A 25,810-nucleotide genomic window follows, 5' to 3' on the forward strand; every position below is an offset into this window, starting at 1 on the left:
CTGGGACAGGCTGCCAGGGAGGTGGTGGAGTCACCGCCCCTGGGGGTGCTCAGGGAGAGGTTGGACGTGGTGCTTGGGGACAGGGTTCAGTGGTGATGGTGGTATTAGGGTGATGGTTGGACCGGATGATACTGGAGGGGTTTTCCAACCCTAATGAGCCTGTGATTGCATGACATGAAGAAAATGCGAGCACACAGGTCCGCCTGCAGACACTGAAGGCAGCTATCAGCTCTGCTCATCTCCTGTTATCTGCTGTCCGTGCAGGACAGCCGCAGGCGTGGAGCTGGGCCACTTGCTGGGTGACACACCTGCCGCTTCCACTCAAACCTAGCCTCCAGTGACTCTTTTATTCAGTTAAACTCAACTTTATGAAACGACCTCGCTACACGCCCGCTCAGTGCGCGCCCTCTTTATTTGTGTCCCCACAGTGCCCCCAACCCTTTCGGGGCGCCCCTCAGGGGTCCCAGGCGGCGCACCAGCACCGCTCCGCTGCGGCAGCGAGCCGGGCTGCGGCTCCTCCCGGACCCTGAGGCCTCCTCCCGGCCGCGGGGGTGCGGCGGTGCCCGGCGGTGCCCCCTTGTCCCCCTCCATCCCTTCTCCCCCCGGTTCCCCTCAGCCCTCCCGCCAGAGCCAGCTGCGCGCGCCCCCCTCCCAACCGCCGCCCCACCGCCCTGCCGCCCGCGCGGCGCTGCGCATGCGCAGCGCGCTCCCAGGCATGCTCACTGACTGGGGGGGGGGGGGAGCGGGACGCGGTGTCGCGGCGCTGCCCGCCTCGGCTCGGCTCGGCTCGGCTCGGCTCGGCGGGGCTCGGCTCGGCTCGGCTGGCGCCATGCGGCGGGCGGCCGCGTGCCTCCGCGCGCTGTGCCTCCTGCTGCAGCTCCGCGCCGCAGGTGAGCGGGGGGCGCCGGGGCGGGCCGGGCCGGGAGCACCTGTTGGGGCGGGGGGGAGCGGCGGGCGGGCGGGCGCCGTTCAGCACCACGGACAGCGACCGGCGGCCGAGCCCTTCCGAACCCCTCCGAGCCCCTCCGAGCCCCTCCGAGCCCCTCCGAGCCCCTCCGAACCCTTCCGAGTCCGCCCGAGCCCCGCGGCCCGAGCCCCGCCGTGAGGGGGGCGGCGGTTGGGGGCGCCCCGTGTCGGTTACGGGCTCCCCGCGGCCGTTGCTGCTCCCTTGTCCGCCGGGATCGGGGCTCTGAGGGGGGTTTTCAGGCTGGGGGGCTCACCAGCTGCGGATTAGACTTCGCGAAGTGTAATTAGCCGAGGCAATTAAGCACGGGAAGAGCCCGAACTTGGTGCCCCCTCACCCCGGGGCGCTGGGGGGCTGCTGGGGGGAGCCGGCGGTACCTCCTGCCAGAGGTCTGCTCGCCTCGCCAACTGCAACTCCTTCCCTTGAGGCACCGAGAAAGCCTGCGAAGCTTGACCTTTACCATGAAAAGGCCTCGAAAATTAAGGAAATAAGAGAAAAACACCCCACAGAAGTTCATACGGTGCTGCGTTGTTCCCCGGGCAGCCTTGGAGAAGAAGGGCTTCAGAGGAAGCAGCAGGAAGGCCGGACGGGGGCTGAATGCAGCCCTCGTGTGTTGGGCACGGCTCCCATGGACGGCACGAAGCGGGCTTCCTGCAGGCAGGGCTGAGCGCGGCTGGCTCCTGCGGGAAGTCACCGAGGATGTCATAACGAGAACATAACACGGCGAGCTTAAACTGCTCTGATTTCCCCCTTTCATCCGATGCGAGTAGAAAATTTGGTCTTTTCATGGAGTACCGTTACAGACATCTTTTATGTATAGCCCAAACTTATGAATTATTGATGGTGCTTTTGCAGCTTTGGTTCATGCGATATCATGAAATGCGTTCCACTTGCCACTAGTGTTGGATCACAAATTATACCCCAAATGTCATTTTTTTGTGTGCTGTGATGCAAACTGCTTGGCTTTTCACGTTTCTTTTTGTTCTGAGGATGAATATACGCGAGGCATGCTTCTGCATAAGGGATGCCAAAGAAACCATCAGCAGACATTAAGAAAATCTCCTGTAATGTCAGTTGGTGGTAGTAGATTTTAGAGAAAACATAGCCCTACATTTACCTGATGCGATACTATTGCAAAAAGAACTCTAATATGTTTAAATAGTGTTTTTTAATAGAAAGGCAATGCATGTCATATTGAAAATCTGGTTTGCTATGGAAAGGCAATTCTGTTACACTTGTGTCACAGTAGCCACATACGTATCTGCCAAAAAAAATAACGAAATAGCCTTGTTGTGATTGAGAATTCCCATGTCCTTAAAAAAGTATCATTTTACTAAGTTGATTCAGACACCTATTCCAATAAAACATGACAGCTGTGAAAACAGAAAATTAACTTCTATTGTGCTGTTGGTATCCTGGTATATCTCTTGCTGAAATCAAAGACACTCGTGTGTGCATTTCAGGAAACAGAATTAGACCCTTACGTTGAGTGCAGCAGGTGAAGTAATCAACCTACGCAGAGCTTGCTGTTAAAGGAAGACCTAAATTTGTAGCTACTGATTACAGGTCAGCATGAATCTTTGACTTCTATTAGGCATTGCATGAGAGAGTGCAAGACAGGTTATACTCTTTTTTAGTTGCTGTGATCTAATACGTGTTCTTGCAGTGAAAAATTTATGTCTCCCAAGATGACTAGAGAGCATTGTTTCCTTGTAAAAGAATGGCAGGTGGTAGCAAAACCACAAAGTGATGCATTAGACTAACATGCAATTAGAGCTATTTGCGTCATCAAGATTACTCAACTAATTAACTGTTTCACCTCACTTTCTTTTTTAGCAAATTGTATGAAAAGAGTTAAAACATATGATGGATTAAATATCTCCTCATAGGAAATAACCCAGGAAAATCATTTAGACTAGAAAAAAACTTAGTTAACAATGAGCATATTAACCCACCCCCTGCCTTTTGTTAAAATCTTAAGAAATCATTTTGTATGAAATTTGTATGAAGAGGAACAAATTCTGTTCCTGGAAAATCGAAGAGGTAGCAACTGGGTATTTGGTTGGGTCATCTAAGACATGGTTGATTGAGCAAAGGCCTTACGGTAGCTTGATCAGGGCTTCAAATACCTCATTTTATTCTTCTCTTCATCAGTGAAGAGATGCACTGACATCCTTTAGTCAGTATGGACCACTATTTCCCTACCAGCCTTTTCAGAGAGGAAGCATGGAGGTCCTAATCTCAACCTCTTGGTAGATCCATTCTCCAACCCTGCTGGTTGGATCGGGTGAAATTCAAGGTAGGAAATAGGGGCATTTTATTTTCTTGGGGCCATGCTTTGAGCACAAACTAACACTTCTCTGGGCAAAACTCTCTAGGTAGAGAAAAATATCTTCTAAATATGCTAGGCCACTTCTCATTTAATTGCTACCAAAGCCCACAGGGTGATGTTACCATGTCCTGCTGAGCAGAAACGAGTCCTTCAACTTTCCTGGTCAAACGTGCAGTGTGTTGTATTCTCATGGTTAGAAATGACTGGAGTAGACTGCAATTTCTAATCAGGTATTGGGGGTCCTATTTTCTAAAAACTACACAAGTTCTGTCACAAAAATAAGAAAATCTGGGGATTTTGCAGGCTGTTTCTAGGGCTGAAATGTGATTTGCACAAAATACATTTGCCATCAGATCCATATCAGTAGCCTCATGCTAGTGTGTGAATAATGCTAGCTTCTAAATACATTTAGAGTCAATGTGAAGGAGCTATTGATTTTAAAAATGTATTGGAATTCTGCTTCATTACACTAACGTAATCTAAATGTAGCTGGTACTTATAATTGCCTTCAGTGGAAAACATATTGCTGGGCTTGTGTGGGTGGCTTTACTAGAATAGACATTTGTGCCTTTTATTAGTAGACTCGTGGATAATCAGAGGGTAGTCATCTGTCCCTTTAAAAGTTCAGCTGGGGAAAAATAGCTTTATAATTCAGTGTCTGGCTTCGTATTATTCTTGAAGAAAAAGAAAAGATTCTTGTCATGTGTTTACATGTAGAAATTCTTGCTATTCACAATTTTTGAAAGGCATCATCTTCTACGAGGGGGTTATGTTCAGTACAGCCATTAGGAAATTAGTGAGGTTTGTGAGCTTGGAATCCCTGCACAATTTCATTTGGTGCATTATGAGAAGACTGAAACATCTTAGACAGCAAAGGCTGGTTCCAGCTTCTCCAGAGAGTGAAGCTGGAGACTTGCTTAAAAGCCACAAATTTGGCTCCTGGGGGAGTCTCTCTGTCTCGAGAGCAGCTAACCAGATACAGCAGGTGGCTGTGGAGGTGGCCCCCCTCTGCGGGCATGTTCTCAGGCCTGGTAGGGGGCTAGGAGAAGGGGTGAGACTCATTCCGTAAAGCACAGTTGTTGTCCTTTCTGATTTTCAGCATGGTTTTGGAATAGGTGCTTGGAGAAGCTTAATAAAATGTGCTCAGAAATCCTTGGTGTGATCTCCTAGAGCAGTATTAGTGAAACAGAAAAGCAAAAAAAAAAAAACCAACACCCACACCTGCTAAAACCTTAAGACTGAAGTTTGCTTCCCTTCATAACAGCTACTGATTTCCATGGAGATACTATATATTTACATCCACGTTATGCAGAACAGAATTTAGCCACAGCCTTCATTTGGAAAATGACAGTAATCACAAAATTAGCACATCGGTGCGGTACCTTCTCACATTTTCTGGGGAAAAAACAGTCTGATGAGAAACTATATGGTACATCGGTGCCAGGGCATGAGTGTGGCGGAATACTTAAGGGCCTTTGGGACCAACGGCTCATCCATTAACTCACATGAGTGGACCTCCTGAAATCAATGCTCTGTAGTATCCAGTTTCATTATTGACATATTAGGCAACAGGCCCATAAGATGAGATGCAAAGTGCCTTTTTGAAAAAGATACCACCGATGTGCTTAATTCTAACTCACTATAGCTGTGGATATTTTTGGCCAGAGCACTTTTTTTTTTTTTTCCTTTTTTTTTTTCCCTACTGAAAAGGACTAATTCAGCAAAAACTGAATTTACAGTCGTTTCTATTTTCAGCAGATTGCTTATCACAGAAGGAAAAGAATCCCTTGCAATTCTTTCTCGCACGCTTTCTCTCTCTCTCACATATGCATGTGTTTTCCCTCACGTGTAGAGAACAGAAAATGAAAATACGCCTCCAACATGCATACATATTTTGTCCATATTAATCATCTAAACTTTTTGTTTTGGTCAGAAATTCTGAACATTTTGTTCAAGGGCAAATCAGATATTTTTCCAAAATTTTCCAGTTGTCCCGTGTTTGCTCAGCTCTGGTACAGGTCACTTGCTTTGAATTTTGACATACAAAGGGTGCTACTCCTTTAATATAAAACACTTTTTTAAATTAAAAAAACAGCCTTTTTCCATATCAGACCTTGCTAGGAAAGCACAGAGCCCTTCCATAAAAAATGGGGATAGAAATTATGAAGTATTCGTGTTACAATTTTCACTGCATTATTGCTATCACTGTGATATTTTATCTGTATAATCATTGTACCTGCATTGTCATTCTTTGTTTTTCTATAACAATTATATCTAGTCCTATGTTGCTATTTGAATTAGACCTTTAAGTGTGTCCTTATGCTAACAACAAACTCTTGGCTTTAATTACATGTAGGAGGTGTGCTTCCTCTTTGCCCATAAGCAAGGCTTTGAACGTAATGGGACAGAGAAACTTCCTTTAGCTGGAGGAGGCTGTGAGAAGCCGTGCAGGAGCATGTCTGATGACAGGTCATTGGGTCTAACAACCTGCTTTGGGTAGGGAATAGCTTCATTTGTGTTGGAGAAGGCTGTGGTTTGAAGGAAGGACCTGATCAGGATCTGTGTTTTCTTGTTGCGCTCTGCACCACGGAACAGTCCCACAGCCTACAAGTCCTTACATGACAAGGACTGCTGTATGTGGGAAAGGGTTTTACCAGGTGAATTCTTTTATCAGTTCAAACTTTCAATATGTGCTACCAAGCTAGCAAGTGGATTCATACTTTTTCCTTTTCACGTTTGCCTGGTTGGCCTCATGGAAGCACTTTAGAAAGTCTGTTCTGTTTCTCTGACTGTTAGTGAAGTCTTATCACCGAATCACAGGACAGTAATAATTCTTGGCCTACCTTGCTAAACTTGAAGAGTAGTTTTTGATGGGCTAATGCTGTGCAGCCTATCCAAATGAGATTTAGGTTTGATTGATGTACTGCTTTGCTGACGGTAAGACATGCTGTTAACTAGACAGTACAGATGCAAGGCATATTGCCTCCAGACAGCTTTTGTTTTCATTTGTGCTTTCAGCATCATTTAAAACATTTTTATTTCCCATCAGAGATGTTGACTACTCTTGATATGTTAATATTTTTTTTTCAGTAAGGTGGATGAGGCAGGGATAAAGAAATACATTGTGAGCTTGCGAGGGAGTTTGGTAGGGATTTTTCCTGTTCTACTTTCCCGAAAAGATGATAAAGACAAAGATAACAACTGGTAGCAATGGTGGAAATACTGAAATTAACACAAGCAATGAAATAGAAAATATGCATTCTATGTTACCGTGGAGTTTCTTCTTGCGCATTATTTGTTGATGAAAAGTTGCAGCTGGTAGGTCTAGAAACAAAGCTCCAAGGCCAAGAAATGCAACTAAAGATAATCAGAGATTTTGAGGAAGAAGAGTGTTGAGCAGAAGTATCTAAACTAAAGGAGAGTGTTACAGTGGAGGAACATGGAAGCAAAGAGAAGACAGAAATAGAAAAGCCAGTAAGAGAACATGCAAAGTTGTGAAAGAGGTGTTCTTGCTGGTAAGAAATAAAACAAAACAAAACAAACAAACAAAAAAGAACAACCACCACCAACTAAGGAAAAGAAGCAGCATGTGAGGAGTTGCAGGGAAGAAGTCAAAGTCAACTGGTAGGAAAGACCTGAAGAAGAAGTAGCAATATTTATCAGGAACCTAAGCCGGAGTGCTGACCCATCAGAACAATATATAGGTAGAAGAACTGGAAGACAGAATCAACAAATCAGACCAGTATAAAAGTTAGTGCCGCATCTGTCACCAAAGAGAATTGGAATGGTTATTAAGTGAGAAGGAAGGGTAGGCTGTCTTCCAGGAGCAAAGGTAGATACAAACATGCTGCTGAGATAAGTTCTGGTGCAAGTCTGGAAGTAACCACTGATTGTTGTTCATTTTGGAATAAAATAATGAAACCAAATTTTCCATTTCCCTAAAAATAACTATACTTAGCTGAGAAGTAGGCGAAGATTCAGCCTCTTTTTGATTACAGGAAATAGCATGAAATCACAATCTGAACATCTAGTCTGCTCTCCTCAATGCCAAGGCAGAATAAATGATAACACTTTGTAAATACACTTGAGGGAGGGAGGAATTTTAGGAGAAGGAATAAAATTATTTTAGTAAAGGGCGATATAAGCGCTGGATGAATGATTGCAAATCCGTCATGAATAATGATGCTCTGAAGTAGAGTTCAAACAGGGTAATGTGACTGGAATATAAAAATTCACTTTAGGATCAAGTTTGCTAAGCTTATGGAACAGACACCTCTAGGAATTGCTTTTTTTTTGAGTCTTGTCCTAAGTCTCATTTTCTGAATCCCTGTGTTTCTTGATGTAGCTGAAGATTAAAAGACACCTGAATCAGTTTTTGCTATCATGCTGTGCTGCTTCAGTTCTTCATAGTTTCTGGTGGTTTCCCCAGGGACCTCAGAGGAGAACTAGTTTTTTATGTGTGGGTACAGAAGAAGATATGGGAAGGAAAAGAGACTCCCTATCTTCTCCCTCTTAAGGGCTGGAGACTGGCAATATTTACAGGTATGCGTAGCAGAAGTGCTGGTGTTTCTGCCTTAACCTCTCTGAGTGCCTCGTTGGTGCAAACTGTGCTCAGAGCTGTTTGGGTGGCAGGGACAAGAAAGAATATCCATCAGATTAAGAGGAAGCTTTAGGTTCTACCATAGGATCAGTGGTGGCCCACTATTAGGGTCACCTGAGGTGCAGGTAGCAATCTGGGAGTCAGTCTTATCTTGTTTAGGGCCTCGTCCATGGTCTACTGAGATCAATGAAGTTTTCGCACCGGGTACTATCAATGCATGGGACTTGCTGAAATTACTGGGGCTTCATGGGCTGCTCAGAAAACTAAGTTCAGCCTGGTAATTTTCTTGGGTCACGTTTGAACTTCTGTGCTGTCAGCTGGTAAAAATACATTTGTTTGAGTGCAGACGATACTTTGTGTAATTAGACTAGTTAATTTCTCATTTCTACAGAATGGGTCACTACCAAACTGTATTGTGCTGTCCATCTTGAAAAGCTGTGGTGATGGATCATGTATTGAATCTGCTGCAGTGAGCTGTGTTACTGCCATGATTTTAGCATTGCAAAGGAAGAGAGTCTGTCAGGATCTAGTCAGAAACGGTGATACTGCTATTAAAAATGAGATTTGTGAGCAGGTGAGCTTTTTGGGGAATTCCTTAAACTCTTGGCTTATCAAAAATAAGACAACTGTTCATTTTTAATATTTTTTTTTCTGGATTCAGACAGGATTAACTCTGAAGTTTTACTTGGAATTTACTTTAATATTATTCAGGGAAAAAAATGGACTAGTAATTACATTTTCTTCTTCTTTCAATAAAAATAAATGAGATAAAAGGGGAACTTGGAATATTGAAGTGAGGAGGAAATGCAATATAAAAAAATCCTGGGGAAACACAGTGTTTTTTATTCCCTCAGAAACAAAGAAGCAGGAGTGAAGGAAACAATGAGGAACCACAGACACAGTGTGTTTGTAGTTAATATGCTCAGCTTTGGAATACGAGTTGCTTGCGATGGAGACATGAAAAGAAAGCCAGTGAAGAAGTGACTATGAGAAGTGCTGATGGTCCCTTGTTTTTATTTTGCCCTTCATGCAACTCTACAAATTGCTAGGTTAAGACCAGCCCTCAGGATTTTATCAATGAAGCCAGCCCCCAGAAAGCTGAATGAGATCCCAGAAAGCTTAAAAAGCTCTGAAATTCAGCTATCTTTAAGGCCATACCCTGCAATTCCTCATTTTTTTCTTCTCTCAGTCATCTTTGCATTTAAACTTGGCAGCAGCTGTACATGTGCCCTCAGTGGTCATTTAGAAATTGACAGTTTTATTTCATTTTTATTTTTTTTTTTACCATTTGAAAGAATAGCCGTGGGTTTAGCACTGTACTTCATATTGGGAGGATCTGTAAGCATACTGCAGAATGCCTGGGTCTGTGTTCTGTCTTCCTATTGATTTTCTGCTCATGTATGATATGAATTGCCTCACCGCCTGCTGACATGAACCCACTTTTGGCAGTGAATGCAGATCCCAGTGATGCATAGCAATACTATAGCCCAGATAAGATATTGGCGTTGATTTTCCTAACTGAAATTTCATAAGGAAATTAGGTCAACAGAATGTAATTACCTACACTGAAATCTCCTAAGGGCACCGGGTAGAGCTGTGCAAATGGCTGATTATTTTGATTTGCTTACAGAAGCAAAAAAATCAGAGGCAAAAATCAGTCTGAATAGAACAAAATGATTTCTTGTTCAACCTGAATGGAAACGTGTAGTTGGTTTGGAACTGTTCTTCACGGCTCATTATGAGAATTAAAATAATGTTGATTTTTTTTTCTTTCTAACTGAAAACCAGTGCACAAATTCACCATTCCCATTAACTCCAGCAGCTTCTGAAGAAGAAATCCCAAGCTGAGCAGAGCGAGCTCTCAGGGTTCACTTCTCTTAGAACACAAAGTCCCTTTTGTACCACAGCGTGTTTCTTAGAGCACTCATCCAGGAGGTGACTAATTCAGCTTCAGTTACTTTTTATCTATAAAGGAGATGATCCGTGCCTATTTTTCTGCTCAGAGGGACAGCCTGTCTCCCAGACGAGCAGCTGAATTGGGCTGTGGTGGCTGTTTATTTCTGCTTCCTTTTAGAAAGTCATTATTAGGAAGTACTTTGACTATCAAAAATAAACTTATTTTGCATCTCATGGCAGCAGCAGGGAAGGTTTGGAGTGCGACAGCCCCCTTCTATTGCAAACACGGAGAGGTGATAGAGGTGTTGCCTAATGGTGGGGTGGTAAATTGTGGTTACGGAGTCAAGCATCTGAGTTTTACCTTTTCTCTCTTTCCTACATGTTTAAGTCTGATTTTTTGATCTGGTTCTTGGCCTTTTTTCCTCAATTCCCATATATAAAAGATGATTATTACAACTCTCATTTTTGTTATTACTAGGTGATTAAATACATCAGAAAGTGGGCTGCGTATGTTTTGATAAAGAAGTCAGTACCAGTACAGAAGTTGAACTTGGCTCAGCACATGCTCTGCTCTTGCATATCATTTCTGAAATGTAGCCCTGACTAGACGTAGAAAACACTTAAAAAAGCTCTGTAAAAATTTAAGAATTTAATACACTTAACATACTTAGTAGACTCTCTGTGGTGTTGCTAAGCTATTGCTATAGAAATTGCATTCAAGGGAATTCTTGTATTCCACAAATAATCTTTCCAAAACTTGTAGAACCCAAAGTTCTCATCAAATTTCTAGAATCATCTACGGAATATCCAAGAGAGACATTCTTAACTTATTCTTTTCTTTCTGCAGGCTGCTTTTCTGGAGACAATGACCACTTTTTGGCAATTCATCAGCGAAAGAGTGGAAAACCTGTGTTTATTTATCACCATGTGCAGAGTGTGGAGAAAAGTCTGGATACAGACAGTTATAAGAATTCCAAACAAAATTTCCATTCCTCTTCCCACACCAAAATAAACAAGCTGCACCCTGCAATAATTGTTAAATCAACCTTCCCCAGACCTGCCTATGACCCGTCCCTCAATCTGTTAGCTATGGCTGGTCAAGATTTAGAGGTGGAAAATCTTCCCATTCCTGCAACAAATGTGATTGTTGTGGTAAGTGCCTTTTTCTGGTTTCTGGAGCTGTTTTGTGAATAAATATGCTTGCAGATAAATATAGACACAGATTTTAAAGTGAGTTATCCAAAGTTCATATTCTTCTGCCTGGCTGATCATCTGAATCTAAATAATGACCACACATCTTGAAGCTCTTCACTTCAGTAGAACTTGCATTCGTATAGCCTTTCTGTGATCAACAAGCAACCTGATGAACCACTGTAGAATATAGCTTCTCTGTAGGTAAAGAACGTACCTTTGCCTCAAATGCCTTTAATCCTCTTGTCTTGATTAATATTTGGTCTGCTTTTGCTGGATGGGTTTTAAACTTATTCCGAGTAGGGCACAAGAAAACATGTTTCAATGAAGAACAATTCTACAGAGGTAGGGAGATTTTTAAAGTCTGATGCAAAGGTTTCATTCACTTTTATTTCTGTAACAAATCCACCATTATGCTTACATAGTTGTTTGAAAGCAAGTCTGTTTCTTAAAAAAAATTAAGAATTATGTTTCTGTTCGTGTACGCCATGTGTGTTCCTCCTGGGAGATACAGTCCAGGACCCTCCTCATTCAGTAACCTGTGTGATCTTTCCCCTTCTCAGTGAGGTGATGGCAGCACTCCTTCCTGCAGTGGAGAGCACATCAGTGGAACCTTAGGCTGATGCCACCCTGCTACATCTTCACCCTTCATGCCAGGGGAGCAGGACAATGTCAGTAGAGTCATCCTCTGTGGGGTGTGCAGCAGAGTCTGCGTATGTTCTGCACAGACCCTGCTCTGCCTCACCCCGGTGCATGGTTAGCCCTGCCTGATGATGCAGAATTGGGTTTCTTCTTCTTTCTGGAGGGAAAAACAACCATTCGTAACAGCTCACTCACCCATTAGAGTTAACTAATAAAGATTAAATTGAAACAATGTGACTAATTACAATCAGCAGCTATTTGCCTAATTCTGTAAATTGCTTCGTACAAAAGATGCTAGATTAAAAAAGAATGGCCTTCGCAAACAAGGATAGAAGACGGAGTGTACAGCACTGGGAGATGTTAGCACTTGGAGTGTTTCACAATCAATAGTTTCTCTTACTGCTGGTGCCTCTGGAGATCTGCCCTTGCGAAGGCACTGAGTAGCTGTATGCATGCCACTGAGTTTAGTGGAGTGCAGTAAGGGCTCATTTTAATAGTTAAAAAGTAGAGATCTAGCCTCAAAAAGCAGTGTTCTGGGCATGTTTGCACTCCCCATGAGCAAAGCCTCCTAATTTGAGATTTGATGGCTAATGTAATTAGTGGTCTAGGTTCAGTTGTATGCAGGCATGCTACTGCAGTCCATGTCAGAGCAAAATAAGGAACTGACAGCCTTGCTTCACAGGGACATATCAACTGTCCACACAGTCCCCATGCTGAATGGTACTGATCTGGAGGAGGAAATGTCAAACAAGCTGAATACATTAATGCCCTGGGCTTGCTGCAGCCATTAGGGCCAGCACAAAAGCTAAGGTGCCTGCTCTCTTGTCCCACAGCAAGCATTTCACCTCCTGTGAAGATGAAAGCTCTCTGCTAGTGCAGGGAGCTCAGAATATGCACGAGCTCTTATTTTTTTCATTAATGGTGGTGTTACCTGGGAACTATTATTTTAGCAGAGCCTTGCATGCATTTGGAGATCCACAGTGCTCAACTTCGAATGGAGTGATCTTGCAAAATATTCTGGGGCTACTCTGATTTTAGCTGACTGGCTCTGTGATTGCATTAAAACTTAAGTGAGGCAGATTTCAACAGGAGTCACATAAAAAAAGATCTATTAAATCTACATTAAGTTCTCATTAAGTGACCTCGGTCTGAAGCTTTGCTACTGCATTTGCAGGATGGAGCCGCTGCTCTGAAACCTTCTGTTCTGGCTGGGAACCATATGTGCTTTGAGGGGGGGCATCACAGCGTGAGCTAATCATGACATGAAAGCTGCTTGTTGCTTGGGATCTTCAGTTATCTCTCGGTGTGTTGAAGGACAGGGATTTTAGTTTGGTTTTAATGTCATCCTTTACAGAAAAAAAATGCCTTTTGGGAAGCATATATTTTAAAGCAGAAGCGCAGAGAGACTTGGGCAACTCAGTGGAGTAATCCCACAATAAAAAAAAATTCGAAGTTGTTTTCCTCTAAAGGGCATCTGTCCCACAGCAGGGTGCTTGCCGTCATCCAAGCACAGCCCTGCTCCTTCCAGGTCTCTGCACTTGGATGCTTGGTTTCTCCCTCATGAATTTCATGTTAAGTAGATTGTGATCTTAATGTCATTGCCAAGGGAGTCTGTTTTGTTTTGAATGCACGTATGTCATTCCCTCTTTGTTTTGAACTAGCACTTGCCGCTTGTTGCTGCTTTTTGGATTTTATTATATAGGGCAAGTGGCAACATTTGTTGTTTTGCCCTGGCTGACCCTTTTTGTTCCAGCCTGTAGCAATGTTGTTGGTTGCTCAACTTGAAAGGGCAATTGCTGGTGTTAATGCTTCCTGTAATCCAGTTACATGACTAGTGCACGCTGTGATTTAGAACGAAAGCCTGAAAGGGGGGTTGTTTTTTAAAATAAATCAACGCTGTTGCAGCTCTGCAGAGAGGAGGAAACTGAATTCAATCTAATTTCAGTGACTTGAGGTCCATTTTCTTCATGATGGAGGTGGAAAGGTGGGGCGAATAGATGCCTAATGTAGAATGATTACAAGGTTACATTCTGTGCTAAGGACTCTGCCATCTGACAAGCAAAGCATTGCCAATGCACAGAAGAGTGCTGTGAAGCCAAGAATTCTGCAGGTATTGTGTCAAAAAATGGTGTTTTGTGGCTCTACCAATAAAAAATGCATGTTAAGAGGTAATATTACATAACCTGAGGAAATTGTACTGCTTGTTTGCCAAAGGGAGGAAGACAAGGGTTTTATTTTCTGGTAGCATGTTTTCTGTACCTGAAGGCTTTCTTTCACATTACCTCCCTTCAGTGCTCAAATCTTGTTGAGGGAAGTAAGGACAATCCAGAGATCTTAGAAACATTTTGACTGTTTTATCAACGTTTTTGTGCTTAGCCATGCATTTTGTTCAGCTGTCATTCAAAAGGACATGAGACCACTCATCTAAAAACTACTTGGTTAATCCATGGAATTACCTAATTTCTTGGTAACACTTAAGATTTTCTATTTGTTTGGGTTTGTTGGAAACCCAGAAACCATGCATGCATCAAACATATTAGATAGCAGGGAAATGAACAAATTCTCCAAACAGGTCTCTGTTTATTCTAGGTCTTCTCAATACTGAATATGAGCACCAGGAAGGTCAAGGCAGTACACAGACGGCAGAATTAGTATGTGGATGAACACTTATTATTAAAAACATTGCTGCCTAACATACTTTTTATTGAAAAAAAACAAGCAAACAAAAAAACATACGTACATATATATGTAGTTAGGGCTGAACTTGAGAGAAAAGCAGAAGGACTCGTAGTAAAGGTTACAGCTCAGGCTGGGCCTGAAGTATCACCTCATGGAAGTGCTAAAGCATCAGCACTTGCAACCTGATATAGTTCGGTCTGTCCAAAGTCTCTCTCAGACACACAAGTGTGTTGTGCTAACATTGGGCCAAGCTTCTCAGATGCTTTTTTCACTCGTATACTATCAAGTGTTTCAGAAATGTAAAGCTAATCAACTTGCTCACTATAGCATTTTTCCCTTTCACCTCCCACTACTACGATGCACCTTCTTATATAAATATGAAAATCTGTGTCTCTATTTTTGGTGCTTATGGAGTTGACAGCGCTGTACCGTAACCTAAAATTCAGCGCATCTCCTCAGTTTCATTTGGTTTGCATGTGTGTTACTGCATTGAGCTGATTTAACTGGAGTTTCTCTCAGCTAACATCAGAGGGATGTAAGATGCACAGACAGCCCCACAGAGCTTCTCTCTGCATTGCCATGGCTTTTTGTGTGAGGCTGAATTCCTCAGAGCTGCAGCTCTGCCATACCATTACAACTGTTTTGTCACCACCGTTTGACCTTTCTACCTTCAAGCAAGCTGGAAACAAGGAAGCATTTCAGGTGGCAGTGCTCCGAGGTAGGATTCAGAGGAAGAGCAAGGCACGTGAATGTATGCAGCTATAAGTAGATACCCACGTGTGACCTAGGTATTCAAGCTTCAGTATAGGCAGTGGAGATCTAGCCTATTTGTAGCCTGATGAGCTGTCTAGCACTATTCTGAACAATTTCTGCGTGATTAGGGAGTTAATATAGGTCAGGGTCCACATCCAGTAGTCAAACTGCACGTGGTCATCGTGTTCTGGGGGTTAGTACTGATGTCAGCCATTTCCACATCACTTTTCTCACTGCCAGAGAACAGTGCCAGATGCATTTAAACTACCAATACGACATAGCCTTGATGTCTACTCCAGGATGAGCCGAGTATCTTATCTCTCTAGGCCCAAATGGCTGTACTGACAAGATTTCTATTGGTGATAGTGGGTGCATAAACAAGTGCATGAACAGTTTTGATACCGAGATAATGTGGAAATCCTTTCTGAATCGAGGCACAGTTCAAGTAGGTGAGCTGCTTCGTGGATTTTGGGAAGCTGAAAACCATGAGGCTGTGAAACCATAGCAGAGCTGCTTTTACATTTATGTCACATTACCCCACAGGTATGGCTCCTGCCTAAGTTTCCTCATGATAAATACTTAGAGAAGGCGCAGCTCTCGTTTGCTTACCAACATGGCCTTACACATATATAGTTATTCCTCCATTAGTTCCTCATTTCCTGATGCATCAGATTTAATTTTTTATGTCAAAGCCAAGGACCTCAGCTACCTTATTTGTTCCTACATTTTATTTCATTATTCCCACCACTTCTTTCTGATGGAAATGTCTCTCTTTCTAATCCTTTGTACTTTCTGACAAGCCATGGCTTCCACACAGAATGTCCTATCCAAGTTCCCCTAGTGAAAAACAGGATGTCCTTCTCTCTTGTCCTTCATACATCCACCCAAGACTTGCTTTTGATAAGGGGCTTGCTTCTTTCTTTTGAAGACTGGTCAAACAAAGGGAACCAGGCCACAAAGTGTACTTCTTAACACTGAAATTACCTCTACTGACTGGTTTGTTGGAATGCCACAAGAACTGTAGGAAGAGAACATTTTCCTTATAGGTACATTTTTGTGGAGACATTTAATAGAGTTTTTTGTTGTTTTTTTTTTTTTTCATCTTTGTACAAATGGAATAGTGTGGAATTTGCTTTTTGCTTTTCTTCAAACAGAAAATACATGTTTCTTCTCATTGAGATTTTGGTAATGTAGGGTCCCCTTTTTTTTCAAGGCTGCGTCACAGAGTATTGGCTACTGGTTTCCATAGGTTTTACCATTTCACTGAGACCTGAGAATATGCTCTGACGATGTTTGTTCACTAATAGCTGTTCCACTTTTCCCCAGCTTTCCACTCCACTGATTTAATGTTTCTCCATAGTCTCACTGATCTTTTCCCTGATATTGAATACATTATTTTGATATAAGACCGTCTCTACTTTTTTTTTTTTTTTTTTTCCATTTTCTGTGTTAGGAACTCTTCTGGCTTTCAAATTCTGTGGCAGCCTCTGTTGGCACAGCATCTGTCCAGCTAATACAGACCTGGACAATCCGCATCTCTGAGCTCAGTTGTTCCTGGAGCGGGTTCAGTAAGGCCATGGTAAACAGTCTGTAGTTACATTTAAATGTGTCTGACTGATGAAAATGCATGGTAGTCTGTGAGTAACTTTGACAGCTGAGTGATCCATTAGACCAGAAATTTAGGACTGTGTTTAGGAGACCACAAACCAAAAGTAATTCTTAAGTTGAGGGGCTTGGGACACAGGAGAGGAGAGGAATGGATGATAGCTGGGGGATGTTCTTACTATGGAACAGAGTTTCTGAAAGCAAGTGTTGCTTGTGAACTGTCTGCCTCCCATCGGATGTTGTATGACATGCTATGTTGTGTGACCAGCTAACTACAGTTAGTTTGGAAGTTATTCAAAATGTGAATTTTATCTTCCTATTACATCCAGTCTGGTAATGTCCTTATTTTCACTGCGATAGAGGTAGATGTGTACTCCTCTCCTTCAGTAAAACTAGCCTAAGGGCACCCCCTCTGTAGGCCTTGTGAAGAGGTGGTTGAAACACTTTTGAAATTATAATATGCTACAAAATGGAGCAAGAATAAGGCATAAACGTGTTACCAGTCAGGAGAGCAAGTAGTCCATAAACTGGCAGGTCAACCAGTGCTGGGGCAAATAGCCAAGCTGACAGTCTATGAAATACAACAAAAAGTGAGATGTCACTTTTTGCCACTGAGCATCTGAGGCCTGTCACTGCCAACATGAGGGATGGATTGGCATTGGGCCAGGCAGAGGAGACTTAATACAAGATTGTAGCTCTGTAGTAACTTCTCAAAAGAGCCTTCTGAGGAGTAGGATCTCCAAATCCAACAGAGTATCAAATGGTCCCTCACTGTTTCCAGGTCACGTGTTTGTCTGATGCTTGAATCAACAGAGGACAAGTGCTGTGCTAATCGATGGTGAAGTTTTAAGATCTTAATGTAATTACAGTGCTGAATTGCTAACAAGTTCTAAATGTTAGTCACACATTACAACAGTGGGCACTGTCAGTCAGTACCCTTGTTGTGTCCCTTTACATTTTACATCATGACCAGATCTTTACAGCGTTCTGCTTCTACACTCAAGTCCACCTTCTAATTAAAGACTGATGCTCATCATTATCTTAGTCCTTTCTTAAGTAATTACTCTGCGTGCAACATATCTGCAGCAAGCCTTGCAAACAGACCTAGTCGCCTGCAGCTCTGTCATTCTGGATTTCGTTTGCACAAAGAAATCTAGAGAGTCTGCATTAGCTGGCCTCATTTGCTTTCTGCTTCCTTCTGTGCACTTCAGCAAGGATAATTGCATGCTGAACCATTATCATGGTATTGTGTTTGCTGTCAGTCTTTGTGGAAAACAGGAAAGATTGCATTAGGTTGTAACATGCACTCAGACCTCCTTAAGGCACTTTTTTTGTTGTCTGACTAGCAAAAAGTTAATAGTATGTTAGTGGAATATTTAGTAACCCAGTGCTTTAATTGATCAGCTTACTGCTGGCAACTTTGGAGTTATTTTCTATATCATGCAGTGGTGAACAAAAGCTAGTAATATCTTTCATAAATTGCCCAGTTCCTCTCTGATTACAGTTTTCCTTTTCCACCATTTTTCAGTGAAGAGAATATGTTTCTTGAAGTCATTTAGTGTTCGTGAGCTGCACAGTTTAAATGAAAACTGGATTTCAGAAGCAGGCATGTCATTGCTTTCAAACTAAAGGTTAAATTTTCATTGGCAGTTAATGTTGTAAAGTTCATCTGTAAGAAAAAGATAAGGTGAGTATCAACTGTTCCATGCTTCTTTCAGCTGCGTGTTCCTTTAATTGGCCAGTCCCAGCTATAAAGTAGATACTTGTGTGTAGGAGAAAGGAATGTTTTTCCTTTTTTTCCATTTTTTTTTTCTCCAGGAAAAACTTTTTTAATTGATAAAACACTTTTTGGCAAAACAGAGATTCCCCATGACATTGGATTGCATTCAGCAACAGTTGCCGCCAAATCAAAGATCTACATTTTTACTTAAGCATTTTCAAGATGTCTCAAAAATGCAAGGGAACTGAGATGTGACAGAAAGGCTGTGTACCAAAGTGTGAGAGACCTGGCTCGAAGCCTTGCCCTAAAGGAGGCAGAAGAGAAAACTAAACTTGAGTATTTCTCATTTCACATGGTTTAGTCACTGAGAAAAGGGGTACTGATAGCCCATGTCTCATACTCACATTTATTTGACCCAACAGACTTTGTTCAGTCAACTGAAAATTCAAAGTAGTGTTAATCTTAGGCTGGTCCAATACAAATTTCTTGTATGTGTTTTGATTTGGTCCTCGAAATAGAGGAAAAAAATAAAAAACAAACAGCCCCCTCTGCCTCCTTATTACATGGCCCCATTTATTTGGCTGTGTTATGCTGATTTCCAGGAGAAAGACACAAAACATTCGAGCGAAGTGCGTTTTCCATCCCTGCCATTTGCTTGTCTCCTTTGTGACAATGCAGAAGCTACACTTGGGTGTTGCAGCCTTTCAGCTTCTCAGCAGCTCTTGCTCCCCTTCCTGGCTGGAGCTGCACTGACCCCATTCCCCCTTAACAGTACACGGGGTTGCATTTCAGCAGTTCAATCTATGTTCTGTTTTCCTTTTATAATGAGCTGAACCCTGTTACTGTCTAAATGTGGCTGAGGAGAGGGAAGAGTTCACTGGCATGCACGGTTCCAGGTGCCATCACTGGAATCGTGGATGCTTGACATCCAAAGTCATAAATGAACAAAATTACCCACCATGAGACTCACCCATAAATAAATGTTTTGACATCTCCCCACAATAAATCTATGCATTGCATTGATAGTGTTCAAGAATAAAGACTGAAGAAGCCTACTTTTTTTTTTTTTCTTTTTACTTCTTTTTTTTAATTTTATTTCTGCTAGAGCCCTCAGAGAACTATATTTGTGGAAAGCCAAGTTCCTCTACAATAACATTTAAAAGACAGATAAAGGGCACTCAGATAAAAAGACAGCAAGACAGCATGTGTTTCGTTATCAGTCAGTGTTTTGTTGGATCTGGCAGTTCAGCCTCTGGAATAATCTTTCCAGTTCTTCATTTCTGACATCATTGTTAGGGAAAGTGACAGCTTCTCAAAAGCTCCTCAATAGATGGTTCATAGTGTGTTTTTTGTGTGCAACCCCTTAAATGTTAAGCCTTTTAAAAACAGCTTTTGTAAAAGAAAAATAATGCATTTTTATATAACTACATGAATATATGATATTTTTAAAACATGATGACGTATTGAATCAGAGAAACAGTTAGGAAGCAGAAAGTGATCTTTGGAACACGCTCTACAAAGCCTCATAGATCAAGTATTACTGCACTTCAGCATCTCTCTGACCAAAAATAAATATTGAATTTGCAAATGAAGTGCACAGGCTGAGAGGGTATTGGAATTTGAAAATGATCGGCGAGCTGTCAACTGAACAATGTTTGTTCAGTCCCCTTGGTATTGAAACAGTTCGTGGAAAGTGGAAGAACCCAGGGAGGTAAGCAGAGAGGTACGGAGTCTTTGTTGTTGTTGCTGAAAGCATTCAAGTAATGTTTTGCTGTCCTTCCTTTGGAGGTCAGTCATGACTGACAATCTGGGATGGAGCTAATTCTTATTTGGCTCTGCACCACAGTAAACTGGTGGAAAATACTTCAAGGGGATGTAGTGCGAATGAGTCCAGAGGAGGGCCACAAAGGTGATCAAAGGGCTGGAGCACCTCTTCTTTAAACACAGGCTGAGGGAGCTGGGGTTGTTCAGCCTGGAGGAGAGGAGAGAGGGCTCTGGGGAGACCTTACAGCAGCTTTCCTGTACCTAAAGGGGGCCTGCAGGAGACCCGGGTGGGGACTCGTTAGGGAGTGTAGTGACAGGACAAGGGGGAATGGCTTTAAAGTAAAAAAGGGTGGATTTAGATTAGTTATTAGGAAGAAAATCTTCCTTCAGAGAGTGGTGAGGCCCTGGCACAGGCTGCCCAGAGCAGCTGTGGATGCCCCATCCCTGGAGGTGCTCAAGGCCAGGCTGGATGGGGCTTTGGGCAACCTGGGCTGGTGGGAGGTGTCCCTGCCCATGGCAGGGGAGTGGAGCTGGGTGGGCTTTGAGGGCCCTTCCAACCCAAACCATTTTGTGATTCTCTGAATACGTGCTAGAAGCATTGCGAAAAGCGTTGTGGGTATACATCAAGGCTGCTAATAAAATAGCGACGAATAGTGTAGGAAAGTGTTTGACAGCTTATGTTATTTCTATGTTTATTTAAACATGAATTGAAAGAGATTTACATTTCAGACTTCATTAGCTGTTGGAGAATAAAAGCGGAATGTCTGCTTTATACAGATTTGGCTGGGGATACGCATTCTCTTTGGGAACCGTCATTGTGTAATAAACTGTAACATAGAAATCAATGACAATATAGTCAGGATTTTTACGTTTATAATATGCTAAAGTCAATTTGGCTTGATTTACACAATGTCATTGATTGAGTTTAATTTGGCTTTTTTTGCCCCTTTTCTTGTTGGTGGCCTTAGAATAAGAGGTTATATTTTTGCTGGTACTAATTATACTAGAAACATTGTTGGTGTTTTTTGAAAACACACTGAAAGAAATAAGGATCACTTGCGTTATAATCCTGTGGTGGTCTGGCAACATTTATCTCTTTCTGCACTGTTTAGCCAAATTGTTGCTGATACTCTTTCTTCAGGCAACACATAATATATTGTCTAATTAAGAACAGAGCTCTTGAGGGTAATACTTACAAATAAATATGATATTTTAATTTCATAGTTTCATTTCAGGTACTGTACCATGCAGTTTTATAGAAGTACCTTATTCTGAGCTGACAGGTCATTAAAACAAACGTTTTGGGCTAGGAAGATAAACACTGCTCTTTTCTTTTAAAGTCTTTGCATTTGTTGGGCAAAATAAAGCTAAAACACCATAGAAATGATATTCCTTGCCTAAATGTGATAATGAAGAAGAAGAAAACAGAAATCCTCAAATCCCTCTCATTGGCTTTCTCTGGAAAGGTGTAGCACAATGCTCTGCCTTGTTAGCCACAATGGAAGTATATACGGGCAATAAAAATTTACCTGAAAATTAAATATACTCATTCAATTTCTTCCACTTTTTTGTGTTTACGCTATAACTACACTGGTTAAAGACCTCTCCCCTTTGTCCATTGCCTACTAAGACAGAAGCTGAAGGATTTCTAGGTTGACCCTGGTAGGAATACTCTGTTAAAGGATGGCTGGGCAGGGGGAGGGAAGGTGGTTATTAGCTATGAGAATGCCTTTTTGACGCACTTTATACATACTTTAGTGGTTGCAACAAGGGATTATTGACTGGAACTGGAATAACAAGGAAACATTAACTGTGAATTTAAAAGACCACACACACTGTGAAATAGCAAGAAAGGTATTGAATGTTGATCAGGGAAAAAAAAAAAAGTCAACAACTGATCGCTCCAGAAATAGGTAATAGGACAATAATTAAATAGATACTTTGAAATCCATACACTAAATCAAAAATTCAATTGTAGCTTTAATTTTTAAATGTGCTTCCTAAGAAACTCCCTGAAAATGGATATAACCTTTAATGAAATAACTGTAATGTGAAGCTTTCAGTAATGAATGAATTAGAAAACCATATGGATACATTAAGTGGAATAATAAATGTACCATACACAAAAGTAGGACATTCATAAATCATTTATGATGTCCTTTCTAATCAGTTCTTGGTTCTTTGAGTCTTAATTGAAAGCCAGGGTAGCTGGATATTAGAAAAACTAAATTTGTTAGTCAGATAACAGACAACTTTCATTAAAGCATTAATTAATTTTAGAAGGCTAAGGGCCTGATACATTACAAATACTTGCAGAACAGTGCTACTTTATTATTTTTTAAATTATTTTCATTACTGTCTTCTTTTGTTCGATGAAAATTATTCATGTTCTACTTTAACTTGCTCAGCAAGTATGTTGGGATACTACTGTGCTTATGGAATAGTGCTGTCTTGCCCAATGAATTGCTTCAAACTGCTGCATGGTACAGTAACAGAGGTAAGATGGCTATTGCTACAGTAACTGTGAATGAGCTTCTTCCCTCTCTTCAGGCAGAGATTTAGAGGACCTGTGGTAGGCAGTTCACTCTGCACAGTCCTTCTTGCCATTAGAGAGAAGGGAACACTACAGAAAATATCTTCTTCCTTTTCACTTTTCTTTGTGTTTTTTTTTTAAGCACACTAATTTAAACTCTCTTTTTATCACCTCTAGTAGTTTCCTTCCTGAAGTCTAATTTCATTAAGAAGGTGGCCAAAATAAACATTTTGCAGCACCCCATTATAAAATGAGGGCACAAAATACATGCTGAAATTAGTGAGGCTTAAGCTACAAGTTTACTTTGCCAAAAATGTACAAGTCTATGCCAGAATTATCAGAGATGTTTCAATAAAGTACCTAAGGAAAATTTTTAATTGCTGGATTCTAAAAATAAAAAAAAATTCAGTCTGAGAATAATATTGTTCAGTATGAATAGCACACCTATGTGGTGGTGGTATATGTGCTAAAAAAAAAACAAACAACTAGATAGGCAGCTTATTTTCAATGATCACATTTATTCCTGTGCAGGTGTTAAAGTGGGATGTTTCTATCATTAATTCTCTATTATTAAAAGTGAGGGACTAAGTGATGTTGTGAAGCCCTGATCGTGTAAAGTAATAATAAAATGACATAGAACAGTAAGATGTAGATGTACTGGACACAGTTAGCTCACATCTATTAGGTCTTGCCAGCTAGCATCAATGTACAGAGCTGGGCACCTCTAACCAAAAAGTCCCTTGGAGTCCCAGTGCCTGTCAATGTGTTGCAGAACATGAGGAGCATCAACGTTAGCACTGCGTTAAGGGATTCTCCTGCATAAGGACAGCTTTGGTGTCTCCACATTGGTATGCAGTTAGACCAAGCACTGGCTGTATTTCTAGGCCAGACTCAGATGTCCTGAACTGTCCTACCTGCACTCAGACCCTTTCTCTCATTCTCATGCAATTTACCTTTCTCCTCCTTAAATGCTACTGGTTTGCTTGGCTGGCCAGCCAGGTGTGTTCAATGATTCAAATGCTCTCAGTTGGCCCACTTTAAATTCACTTCAGCTTTCTCTTGTCCTCTTTCAGAGGACTAAAAAACTGGCTTGTCTTACAACTATAGACTTCCCTACAGGCTAGCCAAAATTTCCTTGTGTGCCCTGTTTGACTCATTGACTGCGTGTTGACCAGTCCTCATCTGTTATGAGTGTAACCCCAAAAATTCTTTTCGTTAAAGGTAAGAGACTTTAAATGAAGAATCCAGTGCTTTTGGCATTCTGTTTGTTAAGCTCTTTTGATCAATCACTGCAGAAATTAAATACTTCAGAAATACATATCTGCTGCTTGAAAGGACTGTTCAATCACTGTGGTCTCATTAATGTCTTGTATGTTGCTGGTCCCAGTGATCCCTGCCTTTGCCAAAGAGGGCTATATGAGTTTGGCAAAGATTACTAGCTTTCTTTTGTTGTCTGAATGTTGTCATAATTCCCTCCATCCATTCTTCTACTGCTATTGATCTTTGCTCTCTTGGCAATGTTACTACTGTTATAGTTTCTTTAGTTGTAGTAGAAAGACACTGACTATAATCTTTGGCTCCAATGCATAGTAATTTGTTTTCTTGGCTCTTCTACTTTAGCATATAAGCTACATCTTTGCTTTCTTAAGTTTTACTCTGCCTGGAGGCTGGCTTATTCTGCCTTTCTTTTTCCTTCTCTTGTCTCTAATTGTTGAATTCTTTCAAAACTGCTTTGAGTCTGATGCAATACAAAAATACCTTCACTTTGATATCACATCAGCTGCCAACCAGCTCTCTAACAGCTTGTTAGTTATGGTGTGGATCACCCATTCCTTGCAGCAATTGAGCTGTACAGAAGGCTGATCAAGACCCACTGAAGTGAAGTCTTTGAGTCAATAATGCAAGATAGAAATAGTCTGAAAATAAAATTCATATTCAAAGATTTCAGAGTTTGTTTTTTTTTAAAAAAAATTAACTGGGACAACATGGAGATACTTAGACGCTTTAATTGTGAGGTGAGAAGGAAATGAGTCTTGCATCACAAAATGGCCAAGAACCTTAAGGTGTAGAGCTGCAATGGCGTGTCAGGTTCAAGTGCTTCTTCTGCTACATCCTGGTTGGAGCCAAGATTCACAAGGGGTGTTTTCATTGCACTTGAGATTGGTCTTGCTTTTGATATGGGAATTCTAGAAGGACAAGTCTCTTCAACATACTGAAATGCTTTGCTCTTTTTTGCAGATCAATTTTTATTTAATTATTTGCATTGAATGGAGTTTGTGGCGTTGGTGGAAAAAAGATTCATCTGGAAGTCTAGTTGTTCAATTAATCATGTGGCATATGGAGATTAAAACATGAATTATTTATTCTGAGGCATATACAGATCAGGGACTTGAGCAGAAATCTCCCATAGCCAATAAAAAGCTCTAACCACAGATCTATTGCCTTTTCAGAAGTAAGTAGATCTCCTTCAGGTCTTTATCAGGTTGGCCCTTAGTGAGATTATCATTGGTGTATTATTTCTCAGCAGTATAAATCTCACAATTTTGAGAAGTTCTGAGGACAGGAGCAGGAGAAAGAAGCTGTACTTACCTGGTCTTTTGCTAAAAGCCTGGATAAAATAAGAAGGCAATGTGTTGGCTCAACGCAGATTATCTTGATAAGGGTATACTGAGTTCCTCACACAACCTAGATAGCAGGGAAATTCTACATCCTTCCTAAGGGGAGAAGAAAAAAAAGTTGAAGAAAACACTGTAGAGTGAAAATACAAGCCACTACATCTGTACAGAGAGATAAGACCGTATGCAGTCCGTGTGCTTTATCTGGTAAAGTAGGAGGCAGAAGTTGATTTTCAGAGACAGTACCAGATAGGTTACACAAACAGAAAAGAATGAATAAAACTGTAGTGTGGTCAGCCTAGCATACTCTAATGTTCTGTGTTTGGAAGTATCACTTATTATCCAGGGAAGTTTTTTAGAAATTCTCCATGAATAATTGGAAGTCAGTTAGTTAAAGTCAGGATGTCAACTAGATAATAATTTAAGCCAAACTTCCACTAAATTACTTCTGCATTGTTCATTCTTTCCTGAATTATATTTTCTACAGGGACTAATGCTATTATACTACTGATGTGA

At 41.5% G+C, this 25,810-nt stretch overlaps 1 protein-coding gene across 4 annotated transcripts in view; it reads left to right on the forward strand.

Moving 5' to 3' along the window:
- Nucleotides 1-741: 741 nt before the first annotated feature.
- The window catches only part of PTPRR (protein tyrosine phosphatase receptor type R), a 141,885-nt gene continuing 116,816 nt past the window's right edge, over nt 742-25,810 (forward strand). The window contains exons 1-2 of one of the 4 annotated variants that reach the window (XM_068669200.1): nt 742-890; nt 10,640-10,944. In XM_068669200.1, the coding sequence (XP_068525301.1) occupies nt 830-890; nt 10,640-10,944 (366 nt within the window). In that variant the 5' untranslated portion in view covers nt 742-829. Of the gene's footprint in view, nt 891-10,639; nt 10,945-23,749; nt 23,901-25,810 lie in introns of those variants that run through there. The other 3 variants (XM_068669204.1, XM_068669202.1, XM_068669203.1) reach the window with 3 other exon arrangements.

This window comes from Anas acuta, chromosome 1 (assembly GCF_963932015.1).
Source record: "Anas acuta chromosome 1, bAnaAcu1.1, whole genome shotgun sequence".
NCBI lineage: Eukaryota > Metazoa > Chordata > Aves > Anseriformes > Anatidae > Anas > Anas acuta.